Source organism: Cygnus olor, chromosome 21, assembly GCF_009769625.2.
Source record: "Cygnus olor isolate bCygOlo1 chromosome 21, bCygOlo1.pri.v2, whole genome shotgun sequence".
NCBI classification, from domain to species: Eukaryota; Metazoa; Chordata; class Aves; order Anseriformes; family Anatidae; genus Cygnus; species Cygnus olor.
The window spans coordinates 4,762,227-4,780,116 of NC_049189.1; the positions used below are offsets into that span (position 1 = coordinate 4,762,227).

A 17,890-nucleotide genomic window follows, 5' to 3' on the forward strand; every position below is an offset into this window, starting at 1 on the left:
TACCCAGTCCTCGTGCTGTGGCACCCCCAGGGCTAGGACTCCTCCTGGCCAGTGTATGAGGTGCTGACTACAACTGCGGCCAATTTCCCAACAGCGGTTAGATAATTAAAGCTCCTTAATGAGAGGAAAGAGCACAGCCCCCAGCCACCCCCAAGCCCCTGGGGTCGGTGTTCACTGCCCAAACATGCGGTTTTCAACAGCGCCTGGTCCAAGTGCAAATCCAGTGTGGCCCTGGCATGGGTTTTGCCCTAGGGGACCCCTCTTAGCGGCTGGTGGCAGCCAGCCTGGCCTTCCCCCGCACCTCGGGCCCGTCTCTGCCCTTCTAAACCCCGGTTTATTGCCACCGCGCTGCCCCCTCCCACAGCTCTGCTGGCCCTTTAATGGGGGCCTGGCCCTTTAAGGGAGACGGGCCTGGCCCTTTAAGGGGCGGGGCGCCGCCCTCCCTCCCGAACCCTCAGCCCATGGGCAGTGGGGCGGGACCTGGCGGCGGGACCCAATGGACGCGCTCTGCCCTCGCCCCGCCCCTTCGGTGCCGCTGAGGGAGCGAGGCGGGAGGGGGGAGCCGCGCACCGAGCCCCGAGCGCCGCCGCCGCCGCCATGGCCGAGTGAGGGCGGGGGATGGGGGGGGCACCGGGCGCTGGGGGGGCTGAGGGGGTCCTGAGGGGGCTGTGGGGGCCGGGGGGGCCGGGCTGGCTGCCGGTCGGGTCAGGGCGTGGGCGCTCCCTGGGGGCGCTGCTGGCGGCGACTCGCTGACATTTCTCCTCCTCCCCCTCCACAGAGCCGACATCGCCCTGATCGGCCTGGCCGTGATGGGCCAGAACCTGATCCTGAACATGGACGACCACGGCTTTGTGGTGAGCCGAAGGAAGCGCTGCCTGGCCGCACCCGGGCGCGCAGCCCTTATTTCCCCTGTGGTAGCCCGCTGGGTGCTGGTTTTTCCTTGTAATTATCACCCCGGCTGTCCTTTGTCCCGTTTCTAGCGAAAAGCAGCCCTGCGTGCCCGTGCTGAGCCAGCCACCTGATGCATGGCTTACACATCAGCACCTTTTTCGCTGAAGCGTGCTTTAGGCTTGGCTCTTAGCAATGGGTTCCCGAGGTGCTTGCAGAGACATGCTGCAAGTTAGAGGCTCGGCGCCTTCAGGTGGAAACGGGAGAGCACACGCCATCAGGCCTTACTTGTGTAATTTGTAGCCTGAGCTAAAGTAACTGTTCAGCTGGCAGCTTTTATTAACACGCTTTTATTGACATGTTATTAATGTGTTCTTCCAGGTCTGCGCTTTTAACAGGACGGTTTCCAAAGTGGATGACTTTCTGGCGAACGAGGCCAAAGGAACCAAAGTGATCGGCGCCCACAGCCTGGAGGAGATGGTCTCAAAGCTGAAGAAGCCCCGGCGCATCATCTTGCTGGTGAAGGCTGGAAGTGCAGTAGATGATTTCATCAATAAACTGGTGAGGCAAACCTTCTTTTTAACTGTAACTTCCCTCTGTTTCTTGGAGAAGCTTCCTCTGGAAGATTTCAATTATTTGTCAGTAATAAATTTTTGAGTCTAGGCAAAAAAAAACCAAAATGCTGATTTATTTTTGGCAGGTGCCTTTGCTGGAGACTGGAGACATCATAATTGATGGTGGGAATTCTGAGTACAGAGATACCACGGTAAGCCTGCTTTCTGCCCAAAGTGGGTGAATAAAATACACTTCCCGTGATTCTTTCTCCGTGATCATGAGAACAGTCAGTCATCTCCCCTCAGGAAAGGCTAAGCTGAGTTCTCTGCAGAACTAGATCACGCAGTGTATTAAAAATCAGTTGTTGCAGTAGATAGGAACTGTTTTGCAAATATATTTCTTATTTTAACTTTCCCAAATTATCAAAGGTTATTTTACTGACATCTTCTGAAGAGTGAAGGCTCTTAGAAAATGTCTTGTTACAGTCTTAAGGAGCTTTCAGGAAGAATTGAAAATCTAAGGATATTTATTGAATTGGTCTTGTGTGCTAGGAGCTGACAAGGTCCTGAAATACAGGTTCTGAAGTAGTACGGACAGTATTGCATTTATTATTGTTATTTGTATTGTTATTGCGCTCTTCTGGGTGACTGTGGGAAGATCCAGTAAGACAGAACTGCTGGTTTGGCTGCCTTGGCAATGAAAGCAGCAATGATCTGGTTGTTGAATGCTTATTTTTATTTTTTTTTTTTAAAGGCCTACATATAAGCAGGCTGTAACTGTTGAAGTTACGTTAGCCCATCTGGGATGATTACGTGAAAGTGTTGCACACAAATTGGTGCCTCTGAATCTTAGAGGGGATACTGGTATTAGCCCTTCTGCTTTCGCATTCCTGTTTTTCGATAAGTGACTTGGCCAAGCCAGAGTTAAAAACAGGTATTAAATGAGGTTTAATACTTGGAGAGCTTGCAGCTCCGCTTACAGATCTCAGCCTGTGTTTCTCTCCCACTCAAGAGGAATTAGCTTCCCATGTAGTTGTCCAGAATTGCACCTTTGCTGCATAATGAACTCAGCAACCTGGGCCTAATCTGCCTCCCCCACGCCTTTGCAAATAGCATGTATCACCTGGCACTTAATTGTGAGCCTTTTCCAGCCTCAATACGGTGCTCTTTTCTCTGGTGGTTACAAGGAATTTGTTCTCTCGGCACGTCTCTTTTGCAAGGATCCATGTCAAAGAAACAGGAAGTTTCCTAACGTTCACTTTGTCGTACAAGCTTTCTCTGAAGTTGTCTGCTAGCATGTTCAAAGCAGAGTTGAAAACCTAATTTAGTCTGATTTGCTAACCTTTGTTTCTAAGGCTCTGGCATTAAAAGAAATTAATATTGCTCCTCTTTTTGTTCCAGAGACGTTGTAAGGAGCTGATGAAAAAGGGCATCTTATTTGTTGGAAGCGGTGTGAGTGGTGGAGAGGAGGGTGCCCGATATGGTCCCTCACTCATGCCAGGAGGAGCCAAAGAAGCCTGGTAAGCATGAGCTTGCATATTCTTCAGTCTGGCCTGCAATAATCATCTTCTGTTCATGTTAAAAGCTGAGGGAGGAAAAGAGGAGGGACATGGGTGTGGAGAGAACAAGATATGTTGCCAGCTTACTTCCTCAAGGCTCAAGATTTCCCAACATATCTGGGGTCATCCGCCAGTGCGGATTTTCATAGCAGGAAAAACTAGGTCAGGTTTTTATTTCAGGGAATCACAGGTGAAAGTAATACCTACAGAAATCTAGAGGTAGAAATGTGTGGAAGAGGAGAAAGTACTTTTTTTTTTTTTTATTAGTTTAAGCAAAATCCCTGTTTCTTTATTATGATTCTTCGTTTGGGGCCCTGTGCACTAGGAAAGCTGTTAGCCATAAAATGGGCAGCAGCATACATCACTGTATTGACATGCATTGTTAAGGGAGGCTTCACTACATGTTTGTACCCAAGTTAACGTACCAGCGATGTTCATATTTGACTTTATCCCTGATTGCCCATTTTCTCTGCAAAGGTAGAAATAAAAGGGGTTTTCCAGGCTTTACCTGTGCTTTAGAATCTCAAGTCCCTGTCCCTTCCTTTGCTTTAGCATTTCACACCAGTAACAGCCTGTCCAAATTTGACAGCACAAAGCCAGCGACAATGTAACAGTTCTCTCTGCTGCCTGGTCTTCTTTTTGCTATAAAAAGCTCTATGAAGACAGCTTCTATTTGCCACCCTTGCCTGAACTTTGCCCCCCCCTCTTTCATTGCACCTGCAGACCATGTGCCACCCATGCTCCTTTCCCAGTGGTCACTTAGCTTGCTTCAGACTTGGCGTTCTGTAATGCTCTCTTGCTGGCTTGGAAATTTACCATGCGGTAGGGAGCCTGATGGTCGCAGAAGCTCCTAGTTACTGAAGTAGTGCAAGTTACTGTATCCTGACTCGCATTCGTGGAGTTTATTCCCTCCTTCCTCTCCTCCTCCAGATTACCCTGGATTTTTCTTGTAGCTATTGAGCAGAATTTGGCTTTGCTTCAGCTCTGCCACTGATCCTCTCCGAGTATGAGCCTGTATCATAACCTGCCTTGGTTTCCCCATCTGTAAAATGGAGAAAGTGATATTTGGACTCTTTTAGGTACACTAAGCTTGTCTGCACAGTGCTTTAAGTGTATGACATGGCTGTCCCCGTTTCTTGCAGTGTCTAGTTCTGGGAAAAGCATACTTTTTTTGACATTGCTGTGTGTTGTGTATGTCAGCCTGCCAGCATGCCCTCGCCCCATCCTTCCTGAAGGATGCATCATACTGATGGATTTTCTCTTGTGGTGTTTGTGTCCTCTGCTTATCTGTTGAGCCATATTATTTCTCCCCACAGGCCCCATATCAAGACCATATTCCAAAGCATTGCTGCTAAAGTGGGATCTGGGGAACCTTGTTGTGACTGGGTAAATATTTATTTGATACTGACCTTACCTTGTGTAGGCAGCTTGGTTGCTGAAGCTAATGCATAAAATGCTAATAAAGCTAGCCACTGTGCTACCTTGATATTTCTGGCTGACTGCATTCAATTCAGATTTACTCTGAATCGAACTCTGATAACTTATGCAATACAGTGGAAGAACAAAGTTTTATGGCTGGGTTGTGAGGCGGGGAAGCAAAGTGAATCAAAGCGATTAGGCTCATAGCATTTTCAGTTAGTACCTAGCTGATAAAGCTTTCTTAGGTGGAAGGAATCCATAGGTAGGTATTAAACAGTGGACATGGTGACAGCAATGTTTATGATGGCATTTTTAATTTCTTTTTTTATGTTTCCTGACAGGTAGGAGATGAGGGTGCTGGACACTTTGTGAAGATGGTGCACAACGGGATTGAATATGGAGACATGCAGCTGATCTGTGAGGCCTACCACCTGATGAAAGATGTGGTGGGCATGGAGCATGATGAGATGTCGAAGGTAATTTGTAGATTTTAGTGTCTTCCCTTGAGGCTTGGTGTCTGCTGTTGATAGGGGCAGCTTAAAGCTGCTGTAATTAAGTGAAATGAATATTTCTGACACGCTTTGTGCCAAGGACAGCTGAGCTTCAAAACGAGGCAGGGGGCAGCAAGCACTTACACCTCAATGTTTATAGAAATTATCTGAACTCTCCCATTCTACAGCTGATTTCTCCCCAGAAAGCAACTTCATGCCAGAAAAAAAAGCTAGTAAAAGATTGATCTTTATAATCAACCAAGCAAATCTTGCCTGAAGCAAGTTGATAAGTGTGTTGTATCTTGAAAGGCCAGTTCTGCTTCCAGCCCTCAGTGCCTGTGGTGATAGCTAACAGGACCAGCTCTGCTTCTGCCTTTCCATTTGGAAATGGATGCCCTGCAGCTGTGTTTCTGGGGTGTCCTTCCAGCGCAGGGCTTCTGAGCAGTGCTGTTTCAGTGGTGCAGAAATCATTGGTAGCTGTGGCAAGGTACCAATAACCAGTAACTGAGATAAGATGAACACTGTAAGAATACATATGTATCTATATGTATAGATATATTAGTAAATCAGTAGATATATATATTAGATATATAGTAAATTGGTGTGTATATATGTATGTCTACATATACTTTTTCTTCTCTTCCAGGTATTTCAGGAATGGAATAAGACGGAGCTGGACTCTTTCCTGATTGAAATCACTGCCAATATTCTCAAATTCAAAGACAGTGATGGCAAGTACCTCCTCCCAAAGATCAAGGACAGTGCAGGACAAAAGGGCACAGGGAAGTGGACGGCAATTTCTGCCCTGGAGTACGGAGTCCCTGTCACACTCATAGGTAACCAGTTCTTTGATCCAGCCTTGTCTTTCCTACCTGCACACAGCACATCACACTAAGGAGCATGTAATTCACAGTGATCTCAGAAATGAGCCTGTACTAGGGCTTGGCCCACAGAAGAGGCTGTTGCAGTCTTTCTGCTCTTGACTGCTGTTAACTCTGTTCTTCTTTGCTGAGCTTGTTTTCACCTGGTTTCTCAAATGTCTGTAGTACTGTTACTGCACCGTTGTACATGGTATCTTTGCAGTGCTGGTGATTACTTAGTGACAGGTGAATGTAACTCAGTGTCATGCTAGATTGAGGCAGCATTCCTCTCAGTCATCCTCTGCTTTATCTCCTGCTCCCAATCCCATCATAGCCTTGAAAGTGGTTTTGTTTTTGTTTTTTTAAAAAAAAGGCAGGGAGGGAAACCCCAAACCTCGTTGCTTGCACACTGCTCGATAAGTACTTCTTTTTCAGATATCTATTTAAGCATTTCCTTCTCCTTTTTCTGTGTTTCGCTATAACTAGACAAAAACACAACGGCTGGACCATGGTATGGGTTGAGGAGCACAGAGATATTTTTACAGTGGCAAACTGCTACCCTGTGATGGTGACTGCTGTTTTTCCATCATGGCAGTTGGTTATGGTGTTTGTTTATACGCTGTGGAATGGTGCTGGGTTTTGTTTTGTGGCTAATACAGCCACTCACTGAAAGCCAAACTAAGATGATAGGAATGTATTTTGTAATTACTTTAGATTGTATCCCTAAAGTGTGTGAGAATTTACCTGTCCACATCCATACCTAGTAGTTACCTGCCCTTTTATCCAGCCTGGCCTCAGGGTTGTGACACCTGAGTTGTAATAGATTTGCAACATGTTTAGAGTGCTCTTAGCACAGGTCCCACGTGGACTTTCCCTTTGCATAAGTACGATAATGACTCCAAAGATTCTTTGCTCTCAAACTGGCTTTATTGTTCATGCTTTCTCTACCTCCTTTTCCCTTCCCAAGTCCTGCTGTATTACAAGACAAGGTAAACTGTATTCAGTGTGCTAAAGAGAGTAACTACAGTGATAGCTATGACAGAAATGTGGCTGCATTGCAGCAACGTATTTTTACAAAACAAGCTTTTTTTACAAAACGTATTTTTCCGTATTTTTACAAAACAAGCTTTGTAGTTTTAGTATTCTACTACAGCTATAGTCTTTCAGTTGTAGGCTTGAAAAACAAAGATTTTCACTTGTGCTATTAATATTCCCTACTTTAGGGTTCCTGCAAAGATTAAGGGTGGAGGAGACACTCCTTGATGAGTCCTCTGCAATGCCAGGGTAGCACTGTTAGGTAATGATCAGTAGATAAGGAAGTATGTGTAATAGCCCTTGTGCAAACATGGCCATTCTTAGGGCAGTTGCTGTGTGTGTGGTTTTATTGCATAAACGTGACTTGCAGACTTCTCCTTGTAAAAGCAGCGTCATGCTGCCTCTGCTTTTTCCTGATTTTCCCCCCCCCTCCTTCTTCTCCCCAGCTGCAGAAGGAAGTTTTTGCAGAAATGGAGAGGAGCCAGCTCTGATTTTGATATGGTCTGTTAATCCTGCTACTGGGAGGGTCCAGAATCCTGTGAAAATGTGACTCATGACACATTCACTTTTTTTTTTTTTTTTTTAATTTACAGCTCACTTAAAAGGAAGAAGGAAAGTTCAGTATGAAAGCTATAAAAAACTTAATTACTTTCCTTCTATCAGACACTGGAAAAGAAGCTTTTTTTTTTTTTTTTTTCATTTGCCAACCCTGTTTTCAACTGCAAATAAGTACAACTTAAAGCAGCATGATTAAGAATCAGATCAAGAGATTGGCATTCAGGCTTATTCTTTAGCAGCTGAAGATACAGCTTGGATAACTCTTTAGCTCTGGCAAATGATGTTTAATAACCTGCTTAATGATGTTGTAAAACTGTCTTGTGGGTTTCTGGAAACTAGTGTTGTGGGCCTAACAAATTTGTTAAATTCTAGTTATGGTTATTTTGTGTGTGTGTATTTCAAAGCACATTTAGTGTTTTGATGTGAGCTGGCATTTATGCAACAGCTTTTTATCTTCAAGGTATGTTACAAGAATTAGTGAAGTCAACAAGCCTTGCACTGCTGTGCAAGGCTATCTGCTTTCTGTGGTTAGGGAGGGGTATTAAAACAGCTAAAACCTAAGAGCTGGTGATGGTTCCTGAGGTTAAATTTTCATGTGGATAACTTTGTTTTTTTCCTTTATCATTTCAAAACTGTATCAGATGGTATTTACCCAGTGGTTGTGGTGGCTGGCAGTTTGGCCCCTCAGTAACGCAGCTGAAATAATTAATTTGTACACTTCTCTTCTCATTTGACTGAGCAGTGGCTCATCATACAGAGGCACTTCGACTGTGCATTAGGACAGGTATCTCAAGTAGACCTTACCGGTGATGCTGATCTTGCTAATTGTCTGCTCTTTCCTTCCCTGTGTAAAGGTGAAGCTGTGTTTGCACGGTGCCTGTCTTCCCTCAAGGATGAGAGAGTACAGGCCAGTAAGCTGCTGAAAGGGCCTAAAGTGACTCAATTTAGTGGGGACAAGAAAGCCTTTCTGGAGGACATACGCAAGGTGAGTCATTGCGCTTTGCAGAGTACTCTGTTAAAGCTGCAGATAAAAGCAAGTTGATGCTGTAAACCTTGGTGAGAAGCTCTTATGTTTGCCTTTCATGACAGGTGTTGCCTGCTTTCAGCCATCCCATTTTGGGTTGCGTAGTGGTGTCCGCAGAGCAAAATGTGGACTAAATAGAGCATGTCAATCATAAAGTTTCTTGTTCAATTTTGTGGAAGTTCTCTTTGAATATGATTTTTTTTTTAGGCCCTGTATGCATCCAAGATTATCTCGTATGCCCAAGGCTTCATGCTGCTGCGACAAGCAGCCAAAGAATTTGGTTGGACACTGAATTATGGTGGCATTGCATTGATGTGGAGGGGAGGCTGCATCATCAGAAGGTAATTGGGATGAATTGTAATTTAGTTACTGAGGGGAGAAGAGAAGGCAATTTTCTTTATGCAGCGCTAAACTGAGAAGCCTGGAAATCTTCTTGGGAAATTCATGGAGTTAATCAGCTGATAAGACACCAGGTTTCTTTAGTCAGCATTAGAGATTACCAGATGACACCCATTTTCTGGTGGCTTAGCCACTGTTGATCTTTGTTTTGTTTTCATCTTTCCTGATGTTTGGAATCAGTCTGTCTGAGTCAAATCTTGGCACTGTAATTTTTGGATTCTGGGCCACTGTAGAAAGATATGAAATTTGATTCCTGCATTACATGTTTCTGCCTAGTGTGTTCCTGGGAAAAATCAAAGATGCTTTTGATCGAAACCCTGAGCTCCAGAATTTGCTGTTGGATGATTTCTTTAAGACAGCTGTTGAAAAATGTCAGGTGAGTTTCCAAGGAAGAAAAAGCATAAAAACAGCAGTATAACTTCTTCAGCTTGTTTCTTTCACAAGTATATTTACACTGAAAAATGAAAAGGTAAAAAGAATGTCTTTGAATCCTATATAAGTAGCATCCTTAATCCCAAAGATCTCTAACCAATCCTTAAGCTATTTACGACTGTGTTTGTGCATCTGTACACACGTGAGCAAGAATTAATCATTATGGTTTCAAGGTATTCTTTTTCAGTAGACCATACCAGTCTTACAATATCAGGATGGGAAGTAAACTATATAATTGGAGCTGGTTGAAATTGCACAAGCAAGTTACTATGAAGAAGTGGGCTATACTGAGATCAAAATTAGAATTTTGCCAGACACCAGGGTTAGTGACCTGTCCTTCAAAAATACCTACAAATGCCTCTTGCCTCTGATTCACCAAAAAGTTGGAAAATGTTAGTTCTAAACAAAGAAAAGCTTTTGTATCACTTTATTAATCATCATTCAGATATATCAAGCTGCAAACCAAGGTCTTACATAATGTTGCAATGTATATTTATGCTGTGAACATCAAGATAATACAGAACCAAATGAACATATAGTCCTTGTGTCGTGGTTCTTCTCTTGAACACTAGCCAAGCTACCATTAGAAACTAAAGGTTTCCATTTTACCATTACAGAAGAACCTTAAGCTGGAATATGTCAATTCAGTAGAACCACAATGTCAGGAAAAAAAAAGTCTAGCCTGTATGAACATTCTCTTCTCTGCCATGTATCTTGTTCGTACTATGCACTTGGATTTCAGTGGTACAAAGTATAAAGCTCTGATCTGTTACTGTTGCTTGCAGTAGCACCAAAATAACAGTGTTCCAGACCTGCTATTCATTAGATTTAGGTCTGTCCAAACAGTGTTCTGATTTGGACAGGAGATGACAGGGAGAGCTAAAACCAGATTATCTGGCAAACAAAGCAGTCATATATTATCATTAATAATTCTTTTTATTGAATCTGAATATTCCATGCAGGTTACTAAATCAGATATACAGATAAAATAATGATTATCCACGTGTTTGTATGAAGCAATGTGCTGACCTCTTATGCCCTTGTGCGGGTTGTTGTACTGTGTGTGCTCGATTAGATGTCCTGAAAATGTCTCAATGTTTGTTCGGTATTTTTGCAACTGTGGTCATGCTTTTGGGATGCACAGATGATATTTATGCAAAAGAACAGCATCATTGTTTGAGTTGTTTGACTGCATGTGAAGTATATACCTGCACTTTTATTTTCCTGTTTGCTAACTCTGTCTTACTTGCTTTTATTTTGGATCGACCTTCTTTGTGTAAAATCAGGAATCTACCACCGCATTTGCTCAGATGTAGATTTTATATGATGTGAAATAACATGTGCTATTATACTAGAATAGTTTGTGTGCCTGCATATACATTTGAGCAAGCACTGAAAAGTTGTTTTTTTATTAATATTCTCTCCCCTCCTCCAGGACTCCTGGCGACGTGTAATCAGTACTGGAGTCCAGATTGGTATTCCTATGCCCTGCTTCACTACAGCACTTTCTTTTTATGATGGATACAGACATGAAATGCTACCAGCTAACCTGGTTCAGGTAGGTGCCTGAAATAGTGTGGTATATCATCTATCTACTGAAATATCATTGTGTTGCTATTGAAGTACTGATCTAAGGACCATGATGGCAGTACCTCATACTCCACCATTGTGAAAATATAGACATAGATTGCCTAGTATAATTCTTTGAAACCTGAAATTCAAGACAGAAAAATACTATAATATGTCTGGTCATAGAACGTCAGAGGTAGTGGTATGAGAGTGCCCAGCATGTGTTAGCATTCTGCCTGTGAACTAGAGGTAATGATACTGTTGTTTAAAAAAACTTATCCTTTACCTGGTGTGCCATAAGCCAATTCTCACACAGCCAGGAGAGAGATTGCACCCAATGCTGTCATCTTTGTTACATTTATATATTAAATTTGCGTGTGTTCTATCAATCTAATATATATTCATTCTAATCTACCTGAGTTGTGTAAGTATGTGGCGTCTTTCTTCTTGGTTCCTGTTCAGGCCCTTCCTTTCTTTGGGCGTCCTTGGTGGTCTTCCCTGATGAAGTACCCTAACCCCTTTTATCCATATATATGGTTGCATGTCACCTAAGGACAGCTTAAGGCTACTTTCTCTTGCCAACTTTCCTTCGTTTCTTCCAGAAGTAGCATCTGTTCTTGATCAAAGGTTAAAAGTTAAATGTAATTTTTATCATGTACTACATAAATGATAATTGATTAAAGGGGCACTCAATTAAACACAGACAATACCTCTTTTCCAAAGGAGAGTTTGTTCCATTACAATGCCTTTGGATCAAAATGCTATATAAAAAGAAGTGTATATCTTTTGACTTTTGGATGTATGTGCTTGTCTTTTAGGTTAGTATGCAGAACAAAATTATAGTATTAATAAATGTTTCATTGTAGTTTTTCTTAATAATGAGAAAGAGTTGGGTCTTATTTCTTGAATTCATATACTCAAGTCTCAGTAAGTGCAATTCCTAGTACTTGTATGACTGTGATATTCATGTGTCTTTTTACTTTGTGTGTGTTCTTTTTCTAGGCTCAGCGTGATTACTTTGGTGCGCATACATATGAATTATTATCGAAGCCAGGTGTATTTATCCATACTAACTGGACAGGCCATGGAGGAAATGTGTCTTCTTCTGCCTACAATGTCTAATGGAAATATTTCCTTTTGAAGACAAGATACTGTAGATCTCAGATGTACCTCCTTGAACACCCCTTTTTACTGTACTGTGCTAGAACTTGTGTTTGCACACTTTTGTAATAACTGTGGATATATTTCATATATCATATAAGAGAGCTAAATAAACCTGCTTATAAATGTATTGAGATATTTTCTTTCCTCTGCTGTTGGCCAAAACTGGCTAAAATGTTTTTGTGCAGTGTTTCATAGAATACATTTTAATGTGCTAATATTTTTATTGTATTATAGTGCATAAACACATAGGAATCGAGATAGAGAAGCCTGCATTTCAATAATTGCTAAAGTGGAGAGTGGCAGACAGTGAGCACAGTAACACTACATGAGATTCCAGGGAGGTAAAGGGCTTTTTTCTCTGATTGTTTATTTGTAACAGGCAGTAGATTGGTTCTTAAAGATTGATTCCTGGGTGTTCACCTGCACACAGTACTGCTCAGTGAGCTGTGTTTGCTTTCTGAGCAAGGGTGTAGGGTGGGATGGGTCATAGAGAAAATCCAATACAAATCAAGGGTGTCAAGACTGGTATTCCTGTCACCAAGCAATTCTCTGTCCAGCTGCTGTTCCTAGTTCATGCTATCTTTATGTTCCTAGCTTAAAACTGATGGCTTAGCTGCCATCTTCACTAAACCTCCCTGCTTTTTTTTGCTTCCTCCTCCCTGCTCCAATTAAAAGTACCTGTGGTAGCATGCAAAATTGTCTGTTTACTTGATATCCTCTTCCTTCAAAGCCTTCATCTTTAGATTACTGAAACTTCACCTGGGCACTTGTGCCTTTATTTCACAGAACCTATCAGGCATTAAATTTTGTGCTGTGAGCTGTTTACTGTATTAATTGAGACAGCTACTTAGCAGTTACCAGTGGAATATCAGTATGATTAACAAAAGATAGGCTTCAATTTAAAGCAACTCTTTGCAGATTGTGTTGTAAAGTGAAGGGATACCATGGAACACCTGGGTGACACTGCAGGCAGTAGCCATAATTGAAACATCGTGAACATTTTAGTAGTTTGCCCTAACGTGTGCGGTGTAGGTCCTTGGTATTATAATTTTCTGTGGTGAACAGTAGCAACAGCTGTGTCAGGGCGTTACAGCAGAGGGACGAGGGGCTGCTGGGGCTGGGGCTCCCCTCAGTGGCCGGGAGGGGCTCGACATGGCGGCGGCGCGGCCCCGCCTCCGCGCTGGGCGGGAAACCGCGCCCGGGCCGGCCATGGAGGAGGCGGGCGGCGAGCAGCGGGTGCTGCTCACCCAGGTACGGTGAGGCCTGGGCTGCCGCCGCCGCCGCCTCCTCCTCCTCCTCCTCCTCCTCCACCGCCGCTTTCCCCCGCTGCCCCCTCCTCTGGAAACAGGACCGGCCCCAGCGCGGCCGGAGGGGGCCCCGCCGGGACAAGATGGAGCCGGGGCGGGAGCGTGTGGGCACTGAGGGGCAGAGGGGGTGTCGCGGCGGGCTGGGGGCTGTGTGACTGCACGGCCGCTTTCTTGTGACAGAATTTGTAATTTCCGCGAGAGATCGGCTGTCGGTCTGTCGGGAACTGACCTGTCAGTCTGACCTTTTCAGAGGCTGCGGGCTGCGGTTCACTACACGGCCGGCTGCCTGTGCCAGGACGTCGCTGAAGACAAGGGCGTGCAGTTCAGCAAGCAGGCCGTCGCGGCCATCGCGGAGATCACCTTCAGGCAGTGTGGTACCACGTTTGTGTCCTAATTACCTGGCCAACGGCACTGGCTGGAGATCGGGTGCTTTAAAAGAAATAGCCGTTAAACTAGGTGTCACGGATGTATCGCTTCTTGCGTCACCATTTTAGAAGTGCAAGAAGTTGTAATTCTGTTTTTCAGACCTACAAAAAAGCATTTAAATGTAAGCGAAATATTTTTATGGGCCACCTGCAACAGTGACACATAAGAACAAGTTATGATTACTTCTTATAACTTACATTGACAATTTGCAGCTGCACCTTTGTTTTTTCTGTATTACTTCTCTCTTCCTAATCAGAGACAGCATTTTAAAATCCATGGTGTCTGTTTTTTCTCCAGAAAACTTTGCAAGAGACCTCGAAATGTTTGCCAGGTAGGTAGTAGGACACTTGATCACTGCAAAAGCAGCTCAAATAACTGCATAATCTTTAAAATGTGTCACGTAATTCAAGTTTTAAAGGGCTCTGTTGACTGATTAAATAGTGGCTGTGAAGTTAGGATGCTGCTACAGCTTCTTCCTCATCTTGGAAGCCAATTTATGTGGTACAAGTGATTGTTAAGACTAATAGCCACAGAAAATTGTCAAATTCATTGATGTGTAGCAGTGCTGGATGGTTTGGGAGTGACAGATGCTTGCTACCATGTCTGTGGTTCATCTAGTTGCTCCAAGGTGGTAAGGGAATGTTTTAAGGAATCAGTGTTTGGTGCTCTGAGTCAAAACCAACTCAGTAGCCTACTGAGAAGTAAGAGCAAGCAGCAGTACCTGATATTCTCTTTGCTAAATTCTACTGTTTCTACACATAAGTGTGAGTATTTAGATGTACACATGCACACTTGAAAAAAGGCTTTTCTATGTTGTAGTTGGAAAAGATTGTCATTGTTGGTTACTGGGTCCCTATTAAGCTGCATTAGTTCAGTCTGTACTACATGCTCTATGACCTTTTACAACTGGTGTTGGCAAACACATCAAGGGGTGTTTTTAATTATATGCAGGCATGCAAAACGAAGCACAGTCAATTCAGAAGATGTGAAGCTTTTGGCTAGAAGGAGCAATTCTTTGGTGAGATTCACTGTATATTCTGTCTCACAACACTCTTCTTAAACCAATTGATTAATTCCAAAGAGCATCTGAATGGAGTGTATAAATGATGAAGCGACTGTTGCGTAAGCAATTTAAATGATGTATAGGTGATGGATAGGCATGATTCAATGATTTAATTTTTTTTTCTTCATGATGCTACGCTTCACTGTGGGAACACAGATCTGACTGCAGTTCAAGCAACAATGTTCTGGTTGCATCAGAGCTGCTGAGGTTTCAAGTATGAAAATACAACAAAGAAACACTTTTTTTTTTGCTGATGTTGTATTCCTTTTTTTTAGCCTAAGGTCAGGAACAGCTTGCATCCATGTCGATTTGCTGAGTCTCCTAGCATTAATTTAGGGATTATTCACATTATTGTATTCTCTTATGTGCCAACCTATATAAACTTTGGTGGACTTAAATTGACTTGTTTTAAGGCATACGTGTGAATGCTTACATGAAGAAGACAGTATCTTCACAAGGAGGATGCTCTTGTCAGTATCTAATAATTGGTAACTGCCAAAATTATGTTCAGTATGACGTAGAATCCAGGAGGCTTACATTTGCTTGTCAAGGTTTTTTCAAGGTTCTACAGTATAAACAGATGCTTCTTTTCAAGAATAGAATGTCTGTGCAAATGAATACACCTCATTTGAAGAATACTTTGAATGCTAATTTTAATTTTTTGTGTTTTGTCCCCTTCTGTCTGTGTGATTTGAAATATGCAACATGAACCTACTGTGAGAAGGCATAATAAATGCTGGAGCTGAATTTTGTGTTCTTAACTATTGTGCATCATGTCTAGCGGGTGCAGAGGAATCTTACAATGTTTCAATACTCTGATTATGTCTCAGCAAACTCCAAGTAACTGCTAATGTTGCTGTCTTAGTTCTAGTGATGGATGCAAGGTAGATCTGTAAATCCTAGTTTTGTTACGCCACTGCAGTATCTGAGGATATCCAGCTGAGACTGGGGGCTTTGTGCAAGAATTGAAACTGATTGATACATGTCAGTTTTTTAGGGGTGGCTTTCTTATTTTTTTGTAATAAGAGTTTGCCCATTTAATTTATCTTAAGATACATGAACAAAGTTCTTCATTAGATTACTGATTAGTTTATTGTTCTCAGCTAAAGTATATCACACAGAAGAGTGAAGAGCTCACATCAAATAACATGGAGCAAAAGGAGAAGAAGAAAAAGAAGTCCAGTGCAGCTAAGGGAAGGAGAACTTCTGAGGAACAAGAAGCACCAGTGTCTGAAAGTGAAGATTCCAACATGGCATGATTTACCTTTCAAGTAACTTCTCTGGTCATTTTCTCATACTGTCCTAGAAGACCAAAGTTAGCGTTCCAGGGATTGCCCTTGCAGGTTAGCAACAGTAACAAGTCTTTACTTTTTTAGGTGAACATGATTAGTTGTATTTTTTGTTCCAAAACTGAAAGGGCTGTCAGAATTCAGCAATGTATACAGGCAAAATGCCTTAATTGCTCACTAAACACTATCTTACTGTTATTTAAAAGAAAATCCTTTACTGAAAGAGTTTAAAGCAAAGCATTCCCACTGAGCATAAGGCCTCAGTATGTGCAACTCTCTCCATGCAACAACTTAAGTTTTTCTACAAATTGATCTCTTCCTCATTTCCACTTCTGTTTTTTTAGGTATTTTATTTTCTTTTTATTAGGCATATCGCTTGTTCTCTTGACAATTAAAGCATATTTTGTGTAATTTTTCTACTGTGATATTGTTGGTATGCAATTTCAATTGGTTGCATGACACTTCTGAATTTTATGGAATATGCCCCCCCCAGTGGCGTTCAGAAATATATCACCATTGCCCTCTGCTGGCCTGATACAGACTTACCGTATGTTAATTTCATAGAAGCAGATTTTAAGAATCATAGAATCATTCAGGTTGGAAAAGATATAGTGAAATAAAAGGAGGAGAAGGCTTAAAAAACTACGGTATGAGAAAGTTTATCGAGCAAGAGGATGCTTGCCTAGGATAGTCTAAAATGTGCAGTAAGAGACAAAAAGACTTGAATGCTGGTTTTCCCTTGCTCACCTCTTGACCCATGAGACAAATACTTCCTTGAAGCCAGTTGTTCCATCCTGAAGGAGGCAGCTTAGGGCAGTTCCCCAAAAACATGTTTGAAACTATCAGGTTCTAATTTCAGTAGGACTCAGCCCTTAAATACTACACCAGGGTAAAAAAATTACAGGATAACAGGACAGTTCTAATAGCCCTGGAAAACTTCTAGCTATAGCTTTGCTGCTCGTTCATGGCAAATCCCTCTCTGAGGAAGGAATCAGTTACAAGGTACGTTTGTCTAGTTGGATGTATAAATGATGAAGACCAAGTCAAGACTTTGATACTCAAAAATTTTACCATGATAGGAGATAAATGGCAGCCACCCTAGCTTTTCCCAGATCTTCTGGCAATGTTTTAGACCTTCTGTGCTGCATCCCTCCCTCTTGAACACCTATAAAATATCCATACTTGTGAATCATGTGCAGCACAGTCAACCTGTTCTAAAGTTAAAACTTCTTAAATATTACAAGATCAAGGAAATGCTAATTCTTGCAAAGTTAAAGAATCTGTGCAGCTTAAATGAATCAATTTTAATGTCTACAAAACATAGAAGTAATTTCAGATTAAATTACAGAGCGTTTTTTTTCTCCTGACTTGCACATGCAAGATAAGCAAAGAATAACCCAGTATTGTTTTTGCTCTTACCCAGTGTTCTGTCTCTAAAGGAGACAGTTCTGTAGTCCTTGCCTGAAATCTGTCACTTCCTGTCCGAACACATACACATATTACACCATAGAATGCAGAAGGTGCTGGCTGAAAGCTAGAGATTATTTACTGGAAAGCTTTGTGATTGTTTGCTGTGGACACACGAGATCTGGCAGATGCTCTTTGTTATCACTAACAGGAAAGTCTAGCTCTGAGCTGACTTTCAGAATATAATGATCTAAAGATCTACAATAAAGTCTACCCTAAAAAAAAAATCAATTTATAAGGATAATTGAACTGTTAGGTTTAAAAATCCCATTAATGGAGATGTTTTAGGAGTTTTCAGCTTTGTTTGATTGATTGCACTATTGAAAGAGATCCAAGAAGCAGTACATAAACTTGACTATTATAAAAGGATTTTTCATAGAAATTAG

At 42.3% G+C, this 17,890-nt stretch overlaps 2 protein-coding genes across 2 annotated transcripts; both read left to right on the forward strand.

Moving 5' to 3' along the window:
- The first annotated feature begins 473 nt into the window (after positions 1 to 473).
- PGD (phosphogluconate dehydrogenase) lies at positions 474 to 12,079 on the forward strand. The gene is made up of 13 exons (XM_040533593.1): positions 474 to 605; positions 779 to 854; positions 1,270 to 1,449; positions 1,589 to 1,654; positions 2,844 to 2,962; positions 4,318 to 4,387; positions 4,762 to 4,896; positions 5,558 to 5,747; positions 8,219 to 8,349; positions 8,596 to 8,729; positions 9,064 to 9,163; positions 10,655 to 10,777; positions 11,791 to 12,079. Exons 1-13 carry the CDS (start codon positions 598 to 600, stop codon positions 11,908 to 11,910), a joined length of 1,452 nt encoding a protein of 483 aa, XP_040389527.1. The 5' UTR covers positions 474 to 597; the 3' UTR covers positions 11,911 to 12,079.
- Positions 12,080 to 13,082: 1,003 nt separating this feature from the next.
- Positions 13,083 to 16,448, forward strand: LOC121058258 (centromere protein S). Its single transcript, XM_040533597.1, has 5 exons — positions 13,083 to 13,203; positions 13,510 to 13,633; positions 13,983 to 14,016; positions 14,637 to 14,703; positions 15,852 to 16,448. Exons 1-5 carry the CDS (start codon positions 13,105 to 13,107, stop codon positions 16,005 to 16,007), a joined length of 480 nt encoding a protein of 159 aa, XP_040389531.1. The 5' UTR covers positions 13,083 to 13,104; the 3' UTR covers positions 16,008 to 16,448.
- Positions 16,449 to 17,890: the final 1,442 nt, after the last annotated feature.